Source organism: Acomys russatus, chromosome 29 (genome assembly GCF_903995435.1).
Source record: "Acomys russatus chromosome 29, mAcoRus1.1, whole genome shotgun sequence".
In the NCBI taxonomy this organism is placed as follows: Eukaryota; Metazoa; Chordata; class Mammalia; order Rodentia; family Muridae; genus Acomys; species Acomys russatus.
In genome coordinates, this window is record NC_067165.1 from 18,936,083 (window position 1) to 18,963,051 (window position 26,969).

The 26,969-nt window shown below is 47.8% G+C and overlaps 1 protein-coding gene across 1 annotated transcript in view; it reads left to right on the plus strand.

The window, feature by feature from the left end:
• The first annotated feature begins 1,320 nt into the window (after nt 1-1,320).
• Nucleotides 1,321-26,969, plus strand: part of Inpp5b (inositol polyphosphate-5-phosphatase B) — a 65,004-nt gene continuing 39,355 nt past the window's right edge. Inside the window, 8 exon segments of the mRNA XM_051171394.1 lie at nt 1,321-1,843; nt 2,547-2,652; nt 4,113-4,210; nt 4,375-4,404; nt 6,454-6,564; nt 14,709-14,898; nt 14,900-14,988; nt 14,991-15,074. Of these exon segments, the coding sequence (XP_051027351.1) occupies nt 1,768-1,843; nt 2,547-2,652; nt 4,113-4,210; nt 4,375-4,404; nt 6,454-6,564; nt 14,709-14,898; nt 14,900-14,988; nt 14,991-15,074 (784 nt within the window). The 5' untranslated portion in view covers nt 1,321-1,767.

Below are 26,969 nucleotides of genomic sequence, written 5' to 3' on the forward strand. Positions count from 1 at the left end.
ACTCATGCAAACACACACACACAGACATATAGTTAAAAACTAACTGAGCTGGGCCCAGTGGTGCATGCCTTTAATCCCAGCTCTCAGGAGGTACGGGCAGGTGAATCTTTGTGAGTTCGAGGCCAGCCTGGTCTACAGAGACAGTCCAGGACAGCCAAAGCTGTTACATAGAGAAACCCTGTCTCGAAAAAACAAAACAAAACAACAACAACAAAACTGAATAGATCTTTAAAGAAATAGGAGCCAAGAGGGCCATTCCTCCTTCGTTCTAGGAATAGCGTCCTTCCCACATCCTGGTGGTAGTCACTACTGTGTCACAGATAAAGATGCCACACACTTCACGTTCCATGGACAGAAGAGCTGGGTGGACCTGAGGAACATTTGGCAGTTCCTGGCCAGGAATATGACACGGGAATTGGAGTCAGACTTCCCTCTGAGCCCCCAGCACTCGTTGGCTGCAAGCTTCGTTCTTTACTTTCTCCACTTGGGGAAGTGGGAGAGATGATTTTTCATAGTCTTAAGTCATTAAGTCAGGAAGGGTAGTTATTTGGAAGTTTCAAGAGACTGTAAAGCTGTCCCTTCCTGCATGTGAAGAGCTGAGGACAGAGCTGGGCGTGGTAGCTCACGCCTTTAATCCCAGCACTCGGGAGGCAGAGGCAGGCGGATCGCTGTGAGTTCGAGGCCAGCCTGATCTACAAAGTGAGTCCAGGATGGCCAAGGCTACACAGAGAAACCCTGCCTCGGAAAAAAAAGAAAAAAAAAAAAAAAGGAATTAATTCGAAAATAAAAGTTAACATCATTTTTTTTTTCCCATTAGGCTAACATGACCATCTTCCTTCCGCCTTGCGCAGGAGCCCCTGCCCTTGATTTGGTGGACTGTGAAAGGCGTTCCTCAGGCAGCCTTCCCAGAACTGAGAAGCTGTATGCTGGGATGCAGATTCTAAATTCTAGATCTTTAAAGGGGCACTGGCGGACAGACCCTCCCACTCACCCACGATTGACTCGCGCATGCTGGGACTTGCAGGCTGGTTGTCGGTCCTGTGGCGCTAGGGTCGCTGGGAAATGTAGTCCCTAACCTCGTCTGGGACGTCGGTGCCCTGCGGGCCCAGCGGTGACAGCTCAGGAGGTAGGCAGCAATGGCAAGGGCCTGAAACAGTAAGAGTGGGAAGGAGCTTGCAAGCTAACTGTTGGGGCCCCTGTCCTGTGGGTGCCAGGATGGACCGCCCCCCCCCCCGACCTGCTGCTGATGCAACGGGCCCTGTTGGGTGGGGTGAGGGGCAAGGAGTAACGGGGCACTTTTCAGGACTCCCAGGAAAGAGGAGCCAGATTGGGTTATTTCTCCATTATAAGACTCCTCTAGCTGAAATTAAGGAGAAGTCTGCCTCCCTATCCCTCTTTGGACATACCACCAACCTTTCCCAGAGAAGTGCCAGATGGACCGGAACTGCTTCCTGAAGAGGGTGTCAAAGCTATGCCCATAAGTAAGGGGCCCCGCAAGTATACCAGACCCCACTGGGAGCATCTCTTTGCCCTCCCAAAGTGAGATCCAGCCAGCCAGGGGCAAAGGGGTGGAAACCCATTTTCTGGAAACATAGAGAGGCCCATTGTAGGAAAGAAGGTGAGGACTCGGAGGGGAAGTGGGGACAACCAGACTCTCCCTTTTCCCTCCACAAAGGCCTTTTCTTCCATGCCCGCAGGCCCCCAAAGCAGCTCAGTAACGGCATGGGAGGGTCCCACCTGCCCTGCCCCAGGGTTTGACCGCTTAGCATGGACCAGTCTGTGGCAATCCAGGAGACCCTGGCTGAGGGGGAGTATTGCATCATCATATCCTTCCTGGCTATAGGTCACCACCTGGCTCATGCCTGCTGTGGCCTTGGGAGGTGGGATGGAGGTTGTGGACATTTCTGTTCACTCCCTCTCTCTCTAAGCCAAACCGGAAATGGGAAAACAGTATTTACCAAGTATTCACTTGGCTCTGGACTCTGTACCAGGTGTTTGTTTTGGTTTTGGTTTTTGTGTTTTCCTGACAGGGTTTCTCTGTGTAGCCTTGGTTGTCCTGGACTCACTTTGTAGACCAGGCTGGCCTGGAACTCACCGAGAATCCACCTGCCTCTGACTCCCAAGTATTGGGATTACAGGCGTGTGCCACTATGCCTGGCTTTGTACCAGGTGGGTTTTTGTTTTTGTTTTGTTTTGCTTTGCTTTGCTTTGCTTTTGGTTTTTCAAGACAGAGATTCTCAGTGTAGCCTTGGCTGTCTTGGACTAGCTTTGTGGACCAGGCTGGCCTCGAACTCCCAGAGATCCGCCTGCTTCTCCCTCCCAAGTGCTAGGATTAAAGGCGTGCACCACCACACCCAGCTGTACCAGGTGGTTTAATGTAGCTCTCCTCCCAACCCTATGTGAAGTTGGGGACTCTTATACCCATTTTGCAATGAGGAAAGCGCAGAGAGGTGAAGTAATTTGCCTGTGAGAAGGACAAAGGCAGCAGCGGTGGAGTGGGTAGGGTGGGGAGGTTTGTTCTTGCCTTTCAGTTTCCCTTCACCCAGAGCAGCAGGCAGTACAAGGTGTGCTGTGTAAGGGAGAGAGCAGGCAGAGTCGTCTGCTGGGCCTGGTGCGGTACCGGCTGCTGGAAACTGACGCCCAGGAACATGCGTAAGTAGGGCTCATCCTGCCTGTGTGGGCCACGAGGTGTTCTTCTGTCTCCTCCAACTTGATTTCAGTCATTCCGTCTGCAGTAATTAACATAATGATAGCATTCTTGGAACACCGTGTTCCAAGCCCTTTATAATCTGCAAGATGTGACATGGAAGCTTCTAGATAAGAGGCTGTTATCACACTTGGCCAGATTCTGAGCTTGTGTGAGTATCCAAGTTTAAATTCTGACACTGTGGTCCTCAGAAAATTGTTCTTTATAACTCTGTTTACCCAGAGGAAAGAACAGGGGATGAGAGCTTGAACCAGGAATCCCAGCACTCAGGACTGCCACAAGTTCCAGGCCATCCTGGGCTACACAGTGAGTTGCAAGCCAGCCTAGGCTAACAGAGAAAGGATGAGGCCGAAGAGATTGCCCAGTGGTTAGAATGTGTACTGCTCTTGCAGAGGACTTGAATTTGGTTCCTAGTACCCACTTCCTGTGGCTCACTTGTGCACGCACATGCACACGCACACACATACACACAATTAAAAACTAAAATATATAAAGAGAAAGAGGGAGAGCCAGGCAGTGGTGGCACACACCTTTAATCCTAGCACTTGGGAGGCAGAGGCAGGCTCAGCTCTGTGAGTTCCAGGCCAGCCTAGTCTACAGTCTGAGTTCCAGGACAGCCAGAGGTGTTACACAGAGAAATCCCTGTCTCAAAAAAAACCAAGAGAGGAAGAGAGAGAGGTACAAGGAGGGAGAGAGGAAGAGAGGGAGAGAGGGGGAGATGGCTCAGTTAGTGAAGTGTCATCTGGACCTGAGTTCGGATCCCCAGGACCCATATCAAGAGCCAGATGTAGAGAGATAGCTTTTGTAAAGGACCTAAATTGGTTCCCAGCATCCACATTGGGCAGCTCACAGCTACCTCTAATTCCAGCTCCAGGGGTTCAGATGCCCTCTTCTGGTCTCCATGGGCATCTGCACACCTGATGCATAACACACACACACACACACATACACACACACACACACACACACACACACACACACACACACACACTAAATAATTAAATAAATGCATCTTACAGAAGCTAGGGGAGGTAGAGAGACATGCGAAGCTCCTGGGCTAGCTAGTCTAGCTGACTCACTGAATTTCAGGTCCACTGAGAGACTCTGGTCTCAAAAATGCTCGATTTGCCATTCTAGCTTGTTAGAAGCACAGGGAGACGAAGGGCTTGTGTAAGGACCACACTGTTTCTGTCACTCACATGCCAGGTGGGCACCACAGTCCAACCGTGAGGAGTTAGGTTTTTATGACATCGTCCATAAACTACAGCTTCCCCGGGCACTGTGGACGGAAAGGGCCTGAGGCACGCATATGGCTAGGGCACTGCCAGCCAAGCACTAGGGACCCAAAGGTGACCACAGGCCCTCCAGGGTATGCCTTCTACTCATTTCTGCTTTCTGCCCGCAGCCTCTTCCTGTATACACACCGGAGGATGGCCATCACAGGAGACGATGTATCTCTGGACCAGATAGTGCCACTCTCAAAAGATTTTATGCTGGAAGAAGGTGCTAGTTAGGCTGGGTGGTATAAACTACTCTCCTTGGGCTGCCCTCCCCCACCCCCACCCCCAGTCGTCTCTGCCCTCACTGTAGGGGTGTGTGTAATAATGGAGGATGATGTGAGGCAGGGATGTTCAGTTGCTAAAGACACTTTCATTTCCCTCCCTCAGTGTCCCCAGATGGTGAACTCTACATCCTTGGTGAGTAGTCCTTTCAATCTGGGTCCCTGTTGGGGCAGTGGGACAGGATCTGGAGACAGAGAGAAAGACGTGAATAAGACACGCCAGGGTGGCTGGGATACCATGCTCCTGTAATCCGTACGTGGGAGGCTGAAGCAGGGGGAGTGCCTTGAGTTTGAGGTCCGCCGGGACTTTATAGTGAGCTCGAGGCCAGCCAGAGATGTAGACTGACAACAAACAGACAGAAAGAAGAAGACTCCTGGGTTGGTGGGATGGCTTAGCAGAGAGAGGTGCTTGCCGCCAAGCCCGATGACCTGAGTTTGAGCCTCAGAACCCACATGGTAGAATGAGAGAACCAGCTCCTGGAAGTTGTACTCTAGCTGTGGTGTGTCCACACACACACACACACACACACACACACACACACACACACACACACACACGCACATGTGCGGGGCTTGAGAGATGGCTCAGCGGTTAATAGCACTGTCTGGTTTTTTGTTTTGCTTTGTTTTTCTTTTTTCTTTCTTTCTTTTCTTTTTCTTTTTTGGGTTTTTTGAGACAGAGTCTCTCTGTGTTACCCTTGGCTGTCCTGGACTGGCTTTATAGACTAGATTGGCCTTGAACTCACAAAGGTCTGCCTGCCTCTGCCTCCAAGTGTTGGGATTACAGGTGTGCACCACTACCCCCGGCTTAACAGCACTGTCTGTTCTTCTAGAGGCCCTGAGTTAAATTCCCAGCAACGATGTGGTGGCTCACATATGCACACACACACACACACACACACAGACACACCACATGAATGAACGAATGAATGAATGAATAAGTATAATAAAAAAAAGAAACTTTCACCAGGCGTGGTGGCGCACGCCTTTAATCCCAGCACTTGGGAGGCAAAAGCAGGCGGATCGTTGTGAGTTCGAGGCCAGCCTGGTCTACAAAGTGAGTCCAGGACAGCCAAGGCTACACAGAGAAACCCTGTCTCGAAAAAAAAAAAAAAAAGAAAAGAAAAAAGAAAGAAACTTTCCTGATGTCCACACTATGGTAAATACAGCCCTGAAGAATCAGACCCTGCCCCCTCTACCAGGTGTTCACACCATCTTGTTACTGCAGTTAAGTTCTCCAGGTGGTCTCCGGCACCTGAGACATCACAAGTTCTCACCTTCTTTTTCTCCTCCTTATCCTCTTTTTAATTTTTCAAGATAGGGTTTACATGCAGGGTAGCCCTTGCTGTCTCTGGAATTCACTCTGTAGACCAGGCTGGCCGTGTGTGTGTGTGTGTGTGTGTGTGTGTGTCCGGCCCAGGGGTCCCCTCTTCTTGTCAGCTTCACACCTTTCGACTTGGTCCTTTCCTATGCATGGCTGTTTCTCTTCCATGGCACTCTCAGTGCCTGGTTCTACCATGGACCAGCTGATGGGCAGGCACTCCGGTCTGCTTCCGTGGGCTCTTCCTCTCTCAGGGCAGAGAAGAGACAGGTGTGAGGAACCTGTCTCTGCCAGTTCCATCTGGCACGGTGGTGATGATGGGCATTCAGAGCTCTGAATTGATCTCTCCACAAGGTGGGGAAGATGCTGGTTTGGGTGAGGAGGCACACAGGGTTTCTTTACTGTTTTGTCAGCTGAAGGCCAAAGGAACATGGGGAACCTAGGCTTTCTGATTGGCCATTTTGCAGAGTCCACTTTTCTGGGGATGGGGTTTCGAGACAGGGTTTCTCTGTATGTATCCCTGGCTGTCCTGGACTCACTTAGTAGACCAGGCTGGCCTCAAACTCACAGGGATCTACTTGCCTCTGCCTCTGCAGCGCTGGTATTAAAGGCATGCACCAGCACCAGCTGGCTTTTTTTTTTTTTTTTTTTTTTTTGAGACAGGGTTTCTTTGTGTAGCCATGGCTGACCTGGACTCCCTTTGTAGACCAGGCTGGACTCGAACTCATAGAGATCCTACTGCCTCTGCCTCCTGAGTGCTGGGGACTAAAAGTGTGTGCTACCCCTGCCGTGCAGAGTCGACTCGTAAAGTACATTTCAGTTCTTAGCTCCTGGTGGCCCTCATTTCTTGCCTTCTCTCTACAGGCTCTGATGTGACAGTCCAGCTGAACACAGCTGACCTCAGGCTTGTATTCCAACTACCCTTTGGTTCACACACCAGAATGTTCCTCCAGGAAGTTGCCAGAGCCTGCCCAGGTAGGTAAGAGCCAGGTTTTCTGAGAGGGCTGTGTTGGCTGGAGGCACTGGCCTACCCTCTCCACAGTTAACTTTCCAAACCCACTAGGATCATATACCTCCTTTCTGCACCATCTGGAGGCTGTTGTCATGGAGTCACGGTGCCCTGGGCTGCCAGCCAACTGCTGTGTTTGCTTTTCCTTTTTGAGATGAGGGTCTTGCTTCCAATTCCTTATCCTCCTGCCTCAGCTTCCTTCCTTTGTGCTGGCATTATAGGCAAGCGTCACCACACCTGGCCAGCATTTGCCCTCAGGATTCAGGGCAATTCCAAATGAGCTGGGAGGTCCAAATTCTCCACTATCCATAGCTACGACTGTAATGTTCAAATCAGGAGACCCCCAAAGACCACCAGGAATCAGTCAGATGCAAATCACACAAGGTCTTGTTTATTTTAAGCTAAGAGCCTGAACTGTCAGCCCCCTTATGTGGAGGGAAGATGGCGGCCCCTAGTCCTATGGGAACAGGGTTTTTAAGGGAAAAACTGCAGGAGGAGGGGAGTGTTCTAAGCCGTTTCTAAGCCTTGCTGTTGCATGATAGATCAGAGGGGTCCAGAAATGTTGTCCTTTAAGCTGATTGGCTGGGGGACCAGGGCTAAGTGAGGGGACCAGGGCCAGACTCCAGGGGGGAATTTTTCATTTGTTCTGGTCACTGTGACCCGTAGTTCTGATTGGTTAGCCCCAGGTGCAAGCCCCAGGAATGGTTACCAGCTGTATGTTTGTGGCTCTCCCTGGAAACTCCAGTAGGGGGCAGGTTGTCCAATTCTCAGGCCTTGGCCAAGCGGTGGTGGAGCACGCCTTTAATCCCAGCACTCGGGAGGCAGAGGCAGGTGGATCGCTGTAAGTTCGAGGCCAACCTAGTCTACAAAGTGAGTCCAGGACAGCCAAGGCTACACAGAGAAACCTTGTCTCAAAAAACCAAAATAAATAAATTCTCAGGCCCTGAACACAAAATATTCCATTTGGTTTGGTTGGTTTGGTCTCTACACAACCAAGAGAAGTCTTTTAAATGGGTTCTGACTTCAAATCCTGCTCTGTTCCCCAATGCAGCTGGAAAGAAAAAGCATGACTTTGGCCCAGTGGAGAGAAGTTAGTGGCCATTTAACAAAATTTGTTAAGCCGGGCGTGGTACTGCACACCTTTAATCCCAGCACTTCAGGAGGCAGAGGCAGGCAGATCTCTGTGAGATGTAGGCCAGCCTGGTCTACAAAGCAAGTCCAGGACAGCCAGGGCTGTTACACAGAGAAACCCTGTCTTGAAAAAACTAAAAAAAAAAAAAAAAAAAAAATTTTTTTTTTTGTTTACATGAGAGGTCAGCCAGGCAAATGGAGGAGAGTTTGTATATCAAGGCTCCGTGACAGAATATGCAAATTCATGCTGCCAGGTGCTGGGGTTCAGGTGTTCACCCAGTGCCATTATAGAGGAGTATTTTTAAAGCTAGTGTCTTGTCTCTACAGAAATACAGAGGGGTTGTTTCCTATGACAGCTGCCTATAGGGCGTGCTCCGAGCAATTGACTACGTGTGTCAGGAAGGTGACTGACTGGCTTTGAGGTAAAAGGAAATCAGGTCAAGAATTATAGAGCCTTGAATGGTTAAGGAGTTTAAGTGCTATTCTATAAGCATGGAAATATGCCTCTAAATCATAAAAAATAAAGGTGATTTATGATTGTTCGTAGTGGTTGCAGACAAGGATAATACTACTACTAATTATGACTTAGTGTCACTAATATGAAAATCCTCCAAAATCCAAACTTTTTTGTTTGCTTGTTGATTTTTTTTTCTCAGACAGAGTTTCTCTGAATAGCCCTGGCTGTCATGGAACTGCCTGCCTCTGCCATCTAAGTGCTGGGTTTAAAGGCGTGCACCACCACCATCTGGCTCAATTTTCTTTTTTAAAGACAGGATCTTATGTAGTCCAGGGATGCCTCAAACCTGCTATGTAGATGAGGGTGGCATCGAACTAACTCCTGATCTTCCTGCCTCTCAAATTTGAATAGTACAGGATCAAACTTATTTACTTACTCCCCCCCCCCCTTTTTTTGTTTTTTTGAGAAAAGGTTTCTCTGTGTAGCCTTGACTGTCCTGACTCGCTTTGTAGACCAGGCTGGCCTTGAACTCACAACGATCCACCTGCCTCTGCCTCTGCCTCCCGAGTGCTGGGATTAAAGGCGTGTGCCACCACTGTCCGGCTACTTTTTTTTTTTCTTTCTAAAATGATTGATTTTATTTTTATATATGAGTGTGCTATCTGCATGCACACTTGCAGGCCAGGAGAGGGCATAAGATCAAATTATAGATATCTGTGAGCCATCAGGTGGTTGCTCAAGACCTCTGGAAAAGTAGTTTCTTAATCTCTGAGCCATCTCACCAGCCCCTTTTGTATTTTTCTTTAGGCAGGGCCCCATACAAGCCAGCTTTGAAATCACTATGTAACCAAGGACAAACTTGAGCTCCAGATCCTCCTATCTCTACCTCTCATGCCCTAGTGTTACAGGCTTGAGCCTCCAGGCCTGGACTTTATAGTGCTGGGGATCAAAACAGGGCCTTGTGCATGCTAGACTGGTACTCTACTGAGCTCCCGTCCCTTCCCTTTCTTTGTTACTTTTGTAAGAGTTTCATGTAGCTCAGCTGGCTCTGTATCTGTTTGGTACATAGCCAAGGTTGGCCTTGAACTCATGATCCTCCTGCTATAATTATGGGTGTGTGCTACCTCCCAGAAGGTTTTGTTTTGTTTTGAGTGCCAACGTTATACTGCAAATGGAAAATACCACACCATGACATTGTTTTATGGAAGTTTTATTAAACATTGTATGTAATCACGTCAATATGTATAAAGTGTACATGAAGTATGCATGAATTTTGCATTTCAACTTGGTTCCCTTTCTAAGATGTTGTCAGCATGCCCCAAATATCCCAGCATCTGAAGTCTGAACCCTTCTGGTTCAAGTAAGGGGAGTAAGAGAGATTCAATCTGTCAAGACAAAAAGCAGGCTCTGCAGCTACATAGCTAGCCCCTTGAGTCTGACCAGTCCCCAGCAGTGTGCAAGCCACACCTCACATCTATGAACTAGTTTCTCTTCTTCCTCTTCTTTCTTGGGGGGAGGTTTAAAACAAGAGTCTTTCTCTAATAGACCAAGCTGGCCTCAAAGTCACAGAGCTCCTCCTGCCTCTGTCTCCTAGTGCTAGGATTAAAAGTGTGTGCTACTAACCCTGGACTGTTTTTGGAAATAAAAAAATAAAACCTATGAAAATGGCTAGCACATAGAAGCCAAGAAAATGCTTCCCCTCTTTTTACATTATATTTGTAGAGAACATGTTTAAAGATTTATCTATCTATCTATCTATCTATCTACCTACCTATCTATCTGGTTTTCTGAGACACAGGGTTTCTCTATGTAGCCCTGGCTGTCCTGGAACTCACTCTGCAGACTGTGCTGGCCTCAAAATCAGAGATCGACCTGCCTCTCCCTCCTGAGTGCTGGGATTAAAGACATTTACCAGCAAGCCCAGCTGCTGCTTCTTTTCCTCCTCCCCCTCCTCCTTCTACTTCTTGTATTTTCTTTTTCTTTTTGTCTGTTTTTTTTTTTTTTTTTAAGACAGGGTCTCTCTGTGTAGCCTTGGCTGTCCTGGACTCACTTTGTAGGCATGGCTGGCCTCGAACTCACAGCGATCCGCCTGCCTCTGCCTCCCGAGTGCTGGGATTAAAGGCGTGTGCCACTACCACCTAGCTTCTTCTTGTATTTTCAAGACAGGGTCTCACTACATAACTACATAGTTCTGGGTGTTCTGGAATCACTCTGTAGGACCAGGCTGGCCTGGGACTCACAGAGACCCACCTGCGTCGGTCTCCCAAGTGCTGGGATTAAAGGCATTCACTACTATGTCCTGCTAGCCTGTTTTCTAAGACAGTTAATCCTTACATGAGTTTACAAGGTAGGTGTTATCAGTGCCTCTTTCTGTAGATGAAGGAACTCAGGCTTGGTGAGGGTAAGAGCTCTGGCTGCCTGTATAGCTAGCAAGCCAGCTGACAGTGGGTGTGTCCTAGATGAGACCAGGATTGGCTAGGTGTTCTCTGCTCCAGAGGCTCTGCTCCAGAGCTTCCTTGGCCTGTGCCTTTCTTTCCATGTAAAGAGTTCAGAGAAGACTTCTTGGAGGAGGTGATGTTGAAGCCTGGAGTATAAGGAAGAACAAGCATTTGCCCCTCCTACCCCTAGTCAGGCAAAAGAAGGAGAGAGGGCACTGTGGCCAGGGGAGGAGTGGTCAGTGGGACTGAACTTGGGTAGGTGTGGAGAGAGCTGAGCCAGCGAAGCTAGCCAAGGGCAGCTCCTGAAGAGTAACAAAAGTACAGAGAAGCCTGGACTCTGCCCCGTAGCTTGTGGAGAGAACTTCAAGGAGTTTCTCAATGTTTCCAGCAAGCTGTGAAAGCTTGAGGCGCTCCTCTGGCAACAGGTGTGGAAGACAGTGAGAGCCTGGAACAGTGGCAGCAGTACAACAATAGGAAGGTATGTGTCACGACGGCTCAGATCTAAGGAAGAAGGTTTAGGGGCCGGATAGTTGGCTCAGCAGTTAAGAGCATGGTCTGTTCTTGCAGAGGCCCTGGGTTTGACTCCCAGTACCTACAGGGCAGCTTGAAACTGTCTGTAACTAGTTCTAGGGGACCTGATGCCCTCCTTTGGCCTCCTCGGGTACCAGTATATGTTTGGTGCACATGTGTAGATGCTGGCAAAACATACAGTCACATCCATTTTTTAAAAATGAGGCTTAGCGCTGGGTGATGGTAGCGCACACCTTTAATCCCAACACCAGGGAGGCAGAGGCAGCCACGTCTCTGAGTTCCAATGTAAAAGTTAAAATTCCTCTACATTTGAGGCCAGCTTGGTCTATAGATTAGGTTCCAGGACAGCCAGGGCTACACAGAGAAACCCTGTCTCAGAAAACCAAGGGCGGGGGACACCTTAGACCAGGGATGTGGCTGTGAGACTGGGGAAGAAGGGATATGGAGGAAGTGAGATCATTCAAATGACACCAAAGGTATTGACAACTCAATTCCAACTGATTAGAACAGTGCCTGTACATACTAGACATGAAGAAGACATTTGCTGAGCGGATGAAGAGAGTGTGGTTGTTACCTGTGGTCGGTTGGGCGTTGGGCTGGGTGTTTCCAGGTTCTTGGCCTCTTATCCAGAGATTTGAAAAGAAGGGCTCACATAGCAAGCTAACTTTAGTGGAGCAAAGGTATGCTGCAAGTTATAGAGGGAGACACTGTCAAGATTGTCAGTGGGCTGCCTGAGGGTCCTCAAGGGTTCCTGGCTTAGCCTAGTATTAGAAGCTACTAAGGAAGTAACTTTGTGTAGGTTCTCTATTTTGACTGGTTGGTAAGTAACATATATATATATATATATATATATATATATATATATATATATATATTAACTGTGTGTATCCCTTTCCATAATGCCTGATTTTAATCATTTTATACATAGGCATAATTTAATTAAATTTATTTATTCTATTTCATTAATTTAATCCTATTATGCATAGGCATGGTCTATAATAATAATAGAAATAATCTTTTAAAAAATTTTTTTAAATTTATTTTTTATGTATATGAGTGCTCTATTTGCATGTACACCTGCAGGCCAGAAGAGGATATTAGATCACATTATAGATGGTATGAGCCACCATGTGGTTGTTGGGAATTGAACTCAGGACCTCTGAAAGAGCAGTCAGTGCTCTTAACCTCTGAGCCATCTCTCCAGCCCAATAGTAATAATCTTTTTTTTTTTTTTTCCTGAGACAGGGTTTCTCTGTGTAGCCTTGGCTGTCCTAGAATCGATTTGTAGACCAGGCTCCCGACCTCACAGCAATCCGCCTGCCTCTGCCTCCCGAGTGCTGGCATTAAAGGCGTGCGCCACCACGCCCGGCATATTCTTTAAAAGATTAGTAGAGGACACAATTTTTCCTAACTGCTCACGTAGCCAAACTAGTTTCAGCTGGGCCAGCCCTTCCATCCTTCATATACAGATCCATTGGGGATACGATTAAATAGAAAATTGTCTAAAGTTGGCTGCTATCTGAGGCAGGGAAGCTAACACTATTTTTCAGAGATGGGAATATGTGTAGCTCATACAGGTAGGAAGTTAAGGTGGTTCTGAGGTTGCTAGGTGCACTGTTTAGAGAGGCGTGTGTGTGTGCATGGTATGTGCCAGTGAAGGGATGAGGCAGCCAAATGAATTATTACAAGAGGTATGTGTGTGTGTGTGTGTGTGTGTGTGTGTGTGTGAGAGAGAGAGAGACAGACAGACAGACAGAGACAGAGACAGAGAGACAGAGAGACACAGAGAAAGAGAGACAGAGAGAGACAAAGACAGAGAGAGATAAAGAGAGACAGAGGCAGAGAGAGACAGAGAAAGACAGAGAGAGACAAAGACAGAGAGAGAAAGAGAGACAGAGGCAGAGAGAGACAGAGAAAGACAGAGAGAGAGAGACAGACAGAGAGAGAGAGAGAGACAGAGACACAGAGAAAGAGAGACAAAGAGAGAGACAGAGAGAGAGACAGAGAGACAGAGAGAAACAGAGAGAGAAAGAGAGACAGAGAGAGAGACAGAGAGGCAGAGACAGAGAGAGAGATTGCTTGGGCTTGAGTGTCTGTCTGTCTTGCAGACCTGTCACCTGCTCTTTCCTTGGGGAGTCAACCCGTTGCCTGGGGTAACCAGCAGGGAAGTTCTGTGCTAACACTTATTTCTCTGACCATCACGCCAGGACTTCTTTAGGAAAGGACCTGGGTGACAGGAACAGATCCTTGGATCCCTTCCATATGAAGGGATTAGGGCCCTGGATGGGGCTCCAGCTGAAGGACCCAGGCTGTCCTTATTCATCTCCCCCCGGCTAAGACAATGCCTTGGCCAGGACACAACGACACAACAGGTAAAGACACTGAAACCCACAGGATGCTACAGTTTCCGTTCAGACCCCAGCTCTGTCCCTTCCCATATATGGATGGGGATGGTTCTGTTACTGCTTTAGACTTTAGTCTTCCGATCTGTAGGGTGGCAATAGGAAGATAAATTTGCCTTACCTAATAACTTAAGGGTGTAGGGACCAGATAAGGCTGGGTATGGGCTAGTAGAAAGTAACTTTGAAAAGAATTTGAAAGCAGTGTCCAGCCAGGCCACAACCCCAGGGCTTGAGCTTAGATCTCCTCGGTATGACGTCCTTGCAAACCCAAGTCAGTTGGAGCTGGTCCATGCAGTTCTACAGGCTAAGCAGGCTGGGCAAGAAAGGGTTAGCAAGAAGGGTTAATGCCAGGGGTTGGGAGTCAGAAGCAGAGGTTGCTCAGGAACTTCTGGAGGGGAGGGGTGCCCATTAGGTTAGGATTATGAGGAAATTGATTTCTGATTTCTGTAGTTTTTTTTTTTTTTTGTTTTGTTTTGTTTTGTTTTGTTTCGAGACAAAGTTTTACTATGTTGCCCAGGCTGGCATGGCATTCACAGTCTTCTTAGGAAGCTTCCCAAATGTTGACATTACATGAGTGTAACCCAGGCTGATCCTGAGTTTCTGATCCTCCCACTTATACTTCTTGAGTTCTGGGACTCCAGGTCCCCCCAGCCCTAGATCAGTTTTATGTGGCGCTGGGTATCAAACCCACAGCTTGGTGCATGCTAGGCAAGCGCTCCTATCCAGCGCATCCCAGGCCCCAGAGGGTTGCTCTTAATAGAATGTTAAAGAACATGAAATATAGCTTATTTCTAGTTTGTCTGGAGTGGCCCGGAGATTGCAAGTGGAGCATGGGAGGAGGTTAAATCCCCCAGCCCACTCTTTAGTGCTGGCATCTGTTAGGTCTCCTACTTTGCCACTCCACTTCGTGTCCTTGCATTTAGCCTTTCTGAACTTAGTTGCCTCCTCTATAAAATTACTCCCTACCTAATAAAGTTTGTTGGATAATGAAGCAGTCCTGCTTTGGGAAAGCACTTTCGTCTTCACTTCTGTTAATAGCTTTTGGATTTCAGATCCATGCTGAACAAGAGGGAAGCGGGGTAGGAGAGTCTCCACGATACACAACCTTACAAACTCGTGGCTCAGTCTGTGCTCCATTGTCCCTCCCACAGGTTTCGACCCAGAGACGCGGGATCCCGAATTCCTGTGGCTGTCCAGATACAGGTGCGCCGAGCTAGATGCCCAGTCGCTGGAACCGCGCGAGTGGAACTCGGACCCGGGTACACGGAGCGGGTTCACGTGCATTGGAGGAGGCAGGTATCAGTCTCGGAATGCGTGGCGATGATTGGAGAATGTCTTGCCACTACATTCTGCTTTGGGGCAGAGCTACGGAGGAGCGGGAATTTCTATTGGCGGAGGAGGTGCAGGGGCGGGCCTGTGCGAGAACGGAGCGCGCGGCGGGCGGCGGGATGAAGCGCTTGAGGAAGCAGACTGGGAAATGTCGGCGGGCGGCGGCTCTCGGGAGCGCGACTGTGCAGGTTGGGCGGTCGCTGCGGAGCGGGGCTGCGGTGTCGGGCCTTTGGGAGGACTCTGGCGGGTCGGCAGATGGCTGCGTGGGGCGAAGGTCGTGGGGCGAAGGTCAAGGTCTTGGCTATCGGTGCGGGGGGGTGGGGTGGGGGATGCTATGGCTCAAGTTCTGCTGGGGAAGTTACTCTCCGCCTGGCGTGAGGGCTACAGGCCGGTGACCAGTGGGTACCCGGGAATCCCGAACCCGAGAGGTTAGGGAAGCCTCGTCGGTGGCCGGGTGTGTGACCTCGGGCTACTTGCTACTCCTCTTGGCGTTTCGGTTTCTCCAGCCGAGGTAGTTCCTCCGTCCTGGCCTTTCGAGGGTGGTGAGTGTCTGTGGGGGTGTGCGCGACTGTGACAGAATTGTCTTCTTCGCATGAGGCGCGGTGTGTGCTGGCGCTCCGTGTGCTCCACAGCCGCTGGGACAGAGTGGCCTGTGCTCGTAGCTGGAGTGCAGGGGAGCCCTGGCTACCGTGAGACTTGAGGCCCTTGGGGATAAGGTTACAGGTGAACCCAACTCGGTTTTTGCCATTTGTCCCTTAGTGGACAATGTGTAGCACAAAGGCTAATTGTTGGATACGGTATTGTCGTTTGCAGAGGGAGAAAGAGGCTCAAGGCTCAAATTTGGGTCAGCCCTGTGATTTAGGGCTCCCTGGTGTTTGTTTTTCTCAGGGTGTTGTCCGTGGGCAAGAGTTTGTAAAACTAGAGGAAACTAGGCAGCAGAGGACTTCCTCAGTCTTTCCTTCCTAGAAACTACCACAAGGTGCCACCGGAGCCCCTGATGGTGGCGCAGATAGTGCACATCTTTCTTGGGCTTATCTCAGAGCTCACTTGCACAGGAGTTGCTTCAGTTTCCATGACCTTCTGGTTTGTGGTCCTGGGACTGGTGAGGGTTGAAGATTAACATCCTCTCTTTGCCCTTTAAAAGAGGCATCCAGAAACGCAGTTAAGTGAACAGGCCCAGTGGCGGCTCAAAGAGCTGGGTCCTGGCTTCTGCCCACATGCCAGAGCTGGGCTATTGGGAGTTTTTTGAGCTTCTAATGGAGAGATCTAGACCGTGAGGAGTCAGGGCAGCCAGCTCTGGAAAGAGTCATCTGCCCCGGGGTGAGAAATGTGCATCGGTAGCAGAAGCATTCACTTTGCTTCACAAAGGAAAAACTGGCCCGCGTGCTGCAGAGGGGTTAGTGTCAAGATTTTGTTTTGACCCTTAATTCAGAAGGGTCATCCTCGTCACCATGCCTAATAGCGCATGAGATTATGAGAGTAACTGCTAAGTTGCTGCTGTCGAAATTGGAAAGAATGGTACCAAACCAAGCCCCCACTTCTGTTTGGTCATCTCTGGCCTCAACAGACAGTTGCCACTTCCTTAAGAGATGGAAGGAGCATTTGTGCTACCTGTGGATGCACCAGTACATCCAGCTCTAGCGGAAACTTAAGTAGTGGATTTTGGTTCCTCCCACATGTCGGCCATCAAAATACTCACTTCTCCAAAACCTGGGGAGCCAACCCAAGGCAAAAACGCTGCTTCCCAGTGCTGTCTGTGGCCAGGCGTGGTAGCAGATAGATGCCTGTAATCCCAGCAGTGGAAGCAGGAAGGATAAGAGCTGAGCATCATCTTTAGGTAAACTAGTGAGCTCAGTACCTGTGACACCATCTCACTCAAACAGCAACAACAAAACCCCAACGGATTATAAAACAAACATAAGCAAACAAACAGCTGTTCTTCAGGAGGTGACATTCTGACAGAGAAAAGTCTGCTCTAGTGTATAAAAACAGCTGAGAGGACACGGGGCCAATCTAGCAGCATGGTGGTCCTTGCCGAGTGAAAGAAGGCATCTTGAAGGTCTGGGTGTTTGGGAGGGTGAAAGGAATCTAGTTTTCATCCTCCTCTTTTGCCTTGTTAGTAGAGGAAGATCTCACGTCAGTGATGCTTTTCCCCATTTGTCCCAGCTGGAATCCAAGAGTGCCAAGGTGAGGCTGGGAAAATGGCTCAGTGAGTAAAGTACTTGCCTTGCAAGTACAAGGACCTGAGTTCTGATCCCCGGATCCCATGTAGAGCCAGGCACCATGTCATGGCATCTGTAATCCAGGATGCCTGTGGTGGGGTGGGAGGTGGGGACAGGACAATCTCTGGATGCTCAAAGGCCACCTACCCTGCTGTATTCAGGGACGAACAAGGGACTTTGTCTCAGATGAGGTATAAGGTGAGTATACTGCATATACACATGCAGATTCATCTGGAAAAGAGTTCCAGGGTGGCTTGGTGGGCTGTAGTAGAAAAATGAGATAGAGCTAGTTTCTCCCTAAGTCTGTGTCTTAGAGTCACAGAGGTGTCGGCGCTGGGCTGAGGTACGGAATCACAGTGGCTGATGCACTTGGTTTCTGGAGGGTTATGGTCTTGTTTTGACTTTTAGACTGGATGCTTTTTCAGACAGTAGCTGTTCTGCTTTGTTGCCTATTTTATTGCTTTTAACTATGGGACACGCTTTCCTTTCTTAATAAGAACAGAGTGTGGCTTGGGAGAAATGCCTGATTATCAGGTCTGGTAACCTAAGGGCTTCTTAACTCAACAGACCTAGTGTGGATGCTGCATGGGGCTCAGTACTGTCCGAGTTTTTCGTAAAAAGTTCGCCAGCATTTCAGTCTGGGTTCATGGCAGAGACCTGGAGTTGAATTCTGGAGGATTCTGAGCCATACATGGGAAAGGAAACAACTGAAGTCTCATAGGGTCACTTAACCAAATGGCAAAAACTAGAAAAGGAGCTAGAGTCCAGCAAAATGACTCATTGAGTAAAAGCACTTGCCACGAAGCCTGATGGTCTGAGCCTGACTCCTGGAACTCATGTGGTAGAAGGAGAGAACTGGCTCTCACAGGTTGTCCTCTGACTGCCACACATGCACCGTGTCATGCGTGTGCCTACTCACATCACACACCTATTCCCACACATAAATTCATAATAAATAAAGGAATAAATGTAATTTTAAAAACCAACAAAGTGGTAATAACTTTTTTTTTTCCAAGATAGGGTTTCTCTGTGTAGCTTTGGCTGTCCTGGGACTGGCTCTGTAGACCAGGCTGCCTCGAACTCACAGAGATCTGTCTGCCTCTGCCTCCTGAGTGCTGGGATTAAAGGCCTCTGCCACCACTGCCCAACACATTATGGTGTTTTGAAACAAGTTCTTTTTCTTTTCTTCTAGCTGATTTGAAGTTAGGCAGCTTTTTAGTAGCACATGCACGCGCGCACGTGTGTGTGTGTGTGTGTGTGTGTGTGTGTGTGTGTGTGTGTGTGTGTGTGTGTGTATTTGGAGGCCATAGGTCACCTGAGGTATTGTTCTCCAGGAGCCATCCATCTTGTTTTTTGAGACAGGACCTCTCTCTCTCTCTCTCTCTCTCTCATTCCGAGACAGGGTTCCTCTGTGTAATAGCCCTGCTGTCCTGGACTCACTTTGTAGACCAGGCTGGCCTCAAACTCACAGAGATTCACCTGACTCTGCCTCCTAAGTGCTGGGACTAAAGGTGTGCGTCACAATGTCCGGCTGAGGCAGGATCTCTTATTGGTCTGGAGTCCTGAGTCGTCTAGGCTGACTGGTTATAGAGTCCCAGGAATCCTCCTGTCTCTGCTTCCCCAGTCCTGGGATCACAGGTGAGAGCCATCGCGCCTGGCTTTTCACATAGGTGCTGAGGGTCAAACCCAAAGCAGAGGCTTTCCTGATGGAGCTCTCTCTAGCCCTGCATGTTCTCACAGCAGTATGTTAACGAATATTTTCCCCCGACCCAGGAAGCAAGGCATTAAACTCTGGCTGGCCTGTGAAAGGAAATGACTACTATTTATATCTCAGGGTAGCATAGAGGGTAACCTAGATTACCAGAGTTGGAGCCAGAGAGAATGGTAGAAAAATAGCCTGTGGCTTGGTTTTCTGTCTCTTTCCTTGGGCTTTGTGTCTGTTAAATAAGTAAAACCTGTGTGACTGATGCAGCCTTTCATGGTGGAGAAGATGAATTTGCCCTCTGTTTATCTTTGAGGTGGAAATAACTGCCTATCATGTCCACCGCTGTAGGAAGTTCTGCAGGCTCCTAAGCAAATTAATTTATTTTGAGTCACTTGTTTCCTTAAACAAAACGGTGCTCACTTTTCTTCCTTTTGTTGTTTCTGTCTTCATTTTTCTTCCTTGCCCCATTCAACCTCTTGTTTCTACAACAGGCAAACCTCCTTAATAATTGTTTTCTTAAGAAAATAGCTGGTTTTGGAAGTCTGCAGTGTCTTGTCTGGAACATGAGAGGTGACCCACACAGACGCTCAATTAGGAGTGGAGCTTTACGCAAAGATCCTCAGGGCATGACAGTTCAAGAAGAGGGAAGCATCAGTATTTATTAGAGGAAGGACAGTGTTGGGGCTGAGAAACTGACTCTGTGTGTGTTATTTTGTTATGCTGCCTAAAATACACAGTAACAACAACAACAACAACAAAAATCCAAACAAAAAAGAAAACTAATCCCAACAAAAAAGCAGCTGGGCATAATGGTGCATGCCTGTCATCCCATCCGTCACCAGGCAGGCTGCATAGATCCTAGCTTGCTACTGTGTGCAAGGTTCCAAATTCCCAGCACTAGACAAAAGAGTTTAAAAAAAACCCTTTCCTAACTCTGTAGACTTTACTGATGATCCATATTTGAACTGAAACTAGCAAATATAACCAGGAAGAGACTTTCATTCTTGGTATTTTGATAAGGATTTAAACGAAGTGTGTGTCTAAGTGGCCTGGATATTTTAAAAATGAGAAACTGTTGCTTCAATAACATTAGTGACCTGTCTTGACTGTTCTTTTCTTTCTGTTTTCTTTGTGTGTGCCTGTGTGTATTTGTGTGTGTGTGTTGCACAAGTGGCCGTTGTAGGTGTGTGGAGGCTGAAAGAGAGTGTGAAGTCCCTCCTCCATCGCTTTCTGCCTCAGTCTTTGAGACAAGGGCTCTCACTGAACCTGGAGCTTCCCTGGTTTTCTGCTAGGCTGGTGGCCACCGAGTCCCAGCAATCTTCTTGCACCCCCAGCCCCTTCTTGCCAATGCTGGGCTTACAACATACACAGCCATGCCTGTCTTTTTACATGAGTGTGGGGATCTTAAAAAAAAAAAAAAAAAGTCTTTACATTTGTCCTCATGTTCATGCAGAAAGTGCTCTTACCTACTGAGCCATCCTTCCCCAGCCCCTTGACTGCTATTCTTACATCTGTGAAATGGGAGTAAAAGTTTGCTTCCTGGAAGGAGGAATGCTGACTTCCTTACTGAGGGGTGCTTTTGCTTGGGAAACAGACATTGTATATGCCTACCCAGAAGAGCTTAGATTCTGGCGGTCCCCTGAGCCTATCCCAGTGAGTTTCACATCCATTCTGCTTTAGCCTTCCAAATCCTGGGATTACAAGTGATGTAGCATGCTGCTACACTCAGCTAAGTTTTACCCACGTCTCTCTCCTCTTCCTTGTTTAGAAACAGAGCTTCACATAGGCCAGGCTTGGCGTGAGCTCCTGAGGGTGTCTAAGAACTCCTGGTCCTGGCCCACACCCAGCACCCCCTGACACACACATCTGCTGGGATTACAGGCCTTGTCATTCTGCCTGTTGTCACAGCCTCTCCTCTTCACCCCGCTCTTTCTTTCCTTTCAGTGCGGCCACCAAAAGCCACGGTCATTTTCTTTTGTTTTTTGATGCAGGATTTCTCTGTGTAGCCTTGGCTGTCCTGGAACTCACTCTGTAGATTATGGCTGGCCTGGAACTCACAGAGATCTGCCTACCTCTGCCTCTCAAGTGCTGGGACTAAAGACGCGTCACCACTGCCTGGAATTCAAGTTGATCATTCTTACCTAGACAATTGCAGTACAGGCCCTCCCCACCCCCACCCTGTGTCTCAGGGTGAATATTGCTCCACACCCCAGTTCCCATGGAATAAGGTTCAGATTCCTAAGTGCTGCGTTCAGCCCCTGCACCCTTCACGGCAGCTGGCCTCTGCTCTCACCTGCACCAGACTCACCCTTGTTCACTCCAAACGTTGATTATTGTTTCTGGGTAAAGCCTGTACTTTTTCACCTCTTCATTGACATTTTTTTTTTTTTTTTTTGAGATGGGTCTTCACTATGTACCCGTGGCTGGCCTTGAAGTTACAGAGATCCACCTGCCTCTACTTCCCAGTGCTGTGATTAGAGGCATGTTCTACCATGACCAGCTATGCTGCATTTTGAAAATTTTACTTATTTGTTACACACACACACACATACGCATGTTCACATGTGCACTATGGAGCAGTGGAGTCAGAGAACTTGGTTCTCTTGTGGGTCCTGGGGATTAAACTTAGATTGTCCAGTTCAGCAGCAAGAGCCCTAGTTCCATGTTGTTGTTGTTAGTTTTTTTGTTTTGTTTTGTTTGTTTGTTTTTGAGACAGGGTTTCTGTATGTAGCCTTGGCTGTCCTGGATCTGGTTCCCTTTTAATAAGCTTGAAATTGAACTTTTGAACTTGCTGTTCTTGGCATTTTGTGTCAGTAGGTGCCCCCCCACCCCAAAGTCTGTCTAAGCTAGCAAGGTATGGCTCCTGCCTGTTATAGTAGACAGTTGGGAAGCAGAGGTGAAAGGTTCAGGAGTTGGAGGTCTGCTCTCAAAGGGGGAAAGAGAAGCCTGCCTTTGGTTGAGCTCAGGAAGCTGTGCTAATTAAAGTCTTCACAAGCAGCGTGCCTCCCCCATTCTGTAGCCTCTCCCCCCGCTTCCTGGCTCATCCTTCCCACTTCTCTTTCAGCTTTATCACCAGACCACAGACAGTTCACAGAGAGCCCAATGAAGAGAGAGAGGCTAGAGGAAAAGTGATGTCATCTCTACTAGGCCATCACCACTGACCTAGTGTCCAGTGATTGGACCAGAGAGTCCTTGAAAGCTTGGCTGGTTGTTTTTAGTCCTGGTTTACGTAATTACATTTGTACAGGGTACAAACCAGATTTTGAATTCAGGACTCAGGACAAAAAAAATGTGGTTTTGCTGACTGCCTGGTGGCCCACTCCTGTAATTCCAGCACTCAGGGAGGCAGAGGCAGGCAGATCTCTGAGTTCAAGGACAGCCTGGTCTATGAGTCCAGCATAGCTAAGGCTACACAGAGAAACCTGTCTCGAAAAACCAAAAAGGAAAAAAAAAAAGTGAGCAGTGGTTTTTAGATGAGTTCTTGTCTCTCTTCCCTCCCTCCTTAAGCAATTAAAAAAAAATTTTATTTATTTATTATATATAGTGTTTTCTTGCATGTACACCTGCACACCAGAAGAGGGCACCAGATCTCATTATAGCTGGTTGTGAGCCACCATGTGGTTGCTGGGAATTGAACTCAGGACCTTTGGAAGACCAGCCAGTGCTCTTAACCTCTGAACCATCTCTCCAGCCCCTCTTTAAGCATTTTAATCCTGATTTTCCTGCATCCACCTCCCAAGCAGTGAGATTATGGGCATGGTTTTGTAGTACTTATTTTTAAAGACAGAAGATTCTGGTCAATGTTAACAAAATGGACAAAACTATTGAAGTATAGTTATTTGACTTAGGAGTGTTAATAGGTTCAGTAATAGCCAGCCACACATTAACCACTTGAACACCAGACTGAGACTGATGAAAGTATATTGAACACTGAGCAAAAACTGACCGGTCAGAGCCACAGTCTGGATTCAGGAAGCAGACTGACTCCCAAGCTGTTTCTAAGGCAGGCTTTTTATATGAAAAACCGTAACCAGATGACAACCAGGTAACCAGGTGTAGTGTGTGAGGGGGTGGTGAGGGCAGCATTACATCATTTTGACTAGCTACATATAATTGATTTTGTTCTGAGCACAGTGTATTCAGGTAGCTAGACAAAGCATTTTAAGTTGATTGCCTGGGATATAGGCTTGGAGACTTTTCAGTTCCCCACTGCTCCAGGAGAAGGGAACATAGCAGGACATTGAGGTCCTAACTCTGATAGAACATACATTTATCTTTAGCTCAAGCAGAACATGCATTTATGATCTATTGTTTTATTCTTTTAAAACAATTTTCTATTATTATGTATACAGTGGTTTGCTTGCATGTATACCTGCATGGCCTGAAACCCTGTGAGGAAAAAGACAAAAAACAAGCCCAAATAAACAAAACTTATAACTGTTTGGATTGGTAGCTTAACGGGTACCAAAGGGTTCTTTCTGTTCTGTTCTCTTTCTTTTTAGACAGGATTCCTCTGTGTAGCTCTGGCTATTCTGGAATTAGCTCTGTAGACCAGGCTGGCTTCAAACTCAGAGATCCACTTGCCTCTGCTTCCCAAGTGCTGAAGGTAAAGGTGTGCGCCACCACTGCCTGGCTCTTTCTGTTCTTTTAATGCCAGCACCCTATGTTATTAAGTTCACTCAAGAATGCCTAGCTTTGTGTACTGGATACTATGTAAACACTTTGTTTTCTTTTGCTGTAAGAATAAACCTCAAAGCCTGGCATGGTGGCAGAAGGATTGGGAGTTTAAGACTAATCTGCAAAGAGAAATAATATTAAATGCTGTTATGTCATTGTCAGGAAAACAAATATTGGGGCCTGGGGAGTAAGTGCTTCGAGTTCTTGCTGCGGAAGTACAAGTTTGTTCTCTGGCACCCAGCATAGCGCTGGGTTCTGCACGTCATAGCGCTGGGTTCTGCATGTCCCTGTAATCCCAGTGCTGGGGAGGCAGGGCCAGAAGGATCCCTGGGGCTCACTGGCTAGTCTGGTCTAACCCACAAGCTCCAGGTAACTGAGATACTCTATCTCAAAAAACACACACATGAGCACAGCACACAAAAAGTATTACATGTTTTTGTCCTCATTTGTGCTTCCTAGATTTATACGTATATTTAAAGTCATATGTGTAGATGGTGTGCAAGTAGAAATGAAACCATTGCCCGGTGGTGGTGGTGGCGGCACACGTCTTTAATGCCAGCATTTGGGAGGCAGAGGAGCTCTGAGTTCAAGGCCAGTCTGGTCTATAGAGTGAGTTCCAGGTCAGTCAAGGCCACACAGAGAAACCCTGTCTCAAAAAAAAAAAAAAAAAAAAAAAAGAAAAGAAAAGAAAGAAAAGAAAGAAATAATGAAAGGGAATACAGAGGACTAATGGGAAGGGGTGGGGGGAAGAAAGAGAAGATGAGTGGGCATTGGGGGTGTGTGTGCTCAAAGTGCATTATATACTTTCATGGAAATGGCCTTATGTTACTCAGTATAATAAATAAATAATAAAATAATTAGTTAAAAATGTCCTCAGTCTCCAAAGAAGAAGAAAAGAAAGTCCAAGGTATATATGGAGTTCAAAGTCTTGTCATTTGGCTCAGAATGTGTCATGATTATTATTAGCAGTTGCAATTTATTAATCAGTCACTGTGCTCTGTGGACCCTAGTGTGCTATAAAAGTCCTCAGAGCCAGGTGTGGTGGTGCCTGCCTGTAAGGGGTAGGCAGACATTCAAGGTCACCCTCAAGTAAGTAGTGAATCTGTAAGTTAGAATCCAGTTATCTGAGGGAGACCCTCTCTCAGATAACAGTAAGAAGAGGCTGGAAGGAAATCTTCATTTTTTTCATTTTCGAAGTATGTTAAGGTGTTTTTGTTTGGTTTGGTTTAGTTTTTTTTGAGACAAGTTTTCTCTGTGTAGCCTTGGCTGTCCTTTGTAGACCAGGTTGGCCTTGAACTCACAGAGACCCATATCTGCCTCTGCCTCGCTGAGTGTGGGGTTACAGGTGCGGGCCATTGCACCTGGCTTTGTTTTTGTTTTTGTTTTTGTTTTTGTTTTTGTTTTCGAGACAGGGTTTCTCTGTGTAGCCTTGGCCATCCTGGACTCACTTTGTAGACCAGGCTGGCCTCGAACTCACAGCGATCCGCCTGCCTCTGCCTCCCGAGTGCTGGGATTAAAGGCGTGCACCACCACGCCCGGCTTGTTTTTGTTTTTATATCATGACAAAATCCCAGTGGTTAAGAGCACTTACTGCTTCATAGAGGACCTGAGATCAGTTTCCAGCACGCACGTTGAGCAAGTCACAACCACCGTTTAACTCCAGCTCTAGGGGACCCAATTTTTTCTTCTGGCTGCTGAGGATACCCACATACATGTGCATGTACACACACACACACACACACGCACATATGCACACGCACACACACACATTCATTTTGGCTCATCATGGTTTCAGAGATGTAAGTTCATGGTCATCTTCCTCCAATGCTCTCCCCCTTTCCTTGTTCTTCTTTTATTTCTGTTTACTTTAGATTTCTGGTAAAGCAAAACAAACAAACAAACAAAAAACAAAAAACAAACCCCAAAACATCTTGCTGGAAGAACATGGTAAAGGAAAGCTGTTCACTCCCTGGCATTTAGGAAGTGCGACGGGCTCGGGGAGAGGGCCTAGGGCAAGATGTACCCTTATGCCAGTAGATGATGTCTGGTCTCTTGGGACTCTAGTGATGGGGGGTTGTGAGCTGCGTCTGTATCTTGCTTCTCTACAAGACCTTGAAGTAGGTGCTGGTAAGTAAGCCCAGATCCTCTGCAAGAACAGCAAGGACTCTTGACCACTGAGCCGTCTCTCCAGCCCATAAGACGTGACGTATAGTCCAGTGTTCTGTCAGGACGCTCCATCAGGCTGTGTGGTACTTATGGAGAAGAAGGCAGAGCAGACCCAAAATCCCCAGCGCCTGCTACACACCAGACGGTGCGCTGTTTATTTTCAGACAGGTTCCTATCTGTAGCCTGGTCTGGCCTGGAACGTACTGTGACTCCAGGGCTGTCTGCTGGGGTTACAGCTGTGAGCCATCATGGCTGTGCATTTGCTGATCATTTGGCTTCGTTGTAAACGTGGTCACACTTTACAGATGAGCAAACAAATTGTCTTTTGCCTGAGGCTTCATATAATGTAATGGGTGGAGCCAGGAAAATATCCAGCTTTATTTATTCTAAAGCCAGATTTTCCCCCAAAGTCCTCTCATATCTCTTAAGTATCAGACAAGGCTCTCTGAATTCACAGACACCTGCTGAAGGCTCCTGTGGGGGAGCAAGCTTCATGAGAGGGCATGCAGGAGTTGGGGCTGGGTTCTACAGGAGAAGAACCCAGAAAGTAGGAGGGGCTTCGTGGGGAAGTAGGAGCGAGTGCAGCCTGTGTGGGAACCTGTTCTTTTAGATTGAGCTGTCAGGGTGCCGGGTTAATGAAGGAGAATAAAGCCAATATGCAAAGGACCTTGCGTGCCAGTTGAACCAGTTTTGGCTTTAACCTGCAGGCATTGTCTAACCGTGAAAGTTTGGAGTAGAGAGATGAAATCAGAGTTTCATGTGGCCAAACCAGAGACAGCATTGGGAAAAGAGAAGTGGGAAGATCTCCTAGGCGCTTGTGGCAGCAGCTGAGGAGGTGGTAGCTGGGAGAATGGTAGCAGCAGTGAGAATGAAGGGACGCTTGGCTGACCCCGCCGGGGCCCTGCAAGAAGGCTTGAGTGGATGGCAGGAGAGTGCTGGAGGGTGCTGCTGACTGTAGTGAGAGCTCAGGAAAAGAGCACAGAAGCGGGACCACTGTTTTACCTGGGACCCACCCAAGTATAGAATATCCTGTAGGGATTGTCAGGGGACAGGAAGGCTGAGCTGGATGGCCCTGCTTACAGTGAACCATGGTGTCTGGCTGTCCCAGAGGAGGGACAGGGCCTGAATCTGCAATGATAGCTATGATAGCACCCAGCTCCCAGTTTATATAAGGTGAAGTTAAAAGTTGAGTTTCTCGGGCTGGAGAGATGGCTCAGAGGTTAAGAGTACTGTCTGCCTTCCAGAGGTCCTGAGTTCAATTCCCAGCAACCACATGGTGACTCACAACCATCTATAATGTGATCTGATGCCCT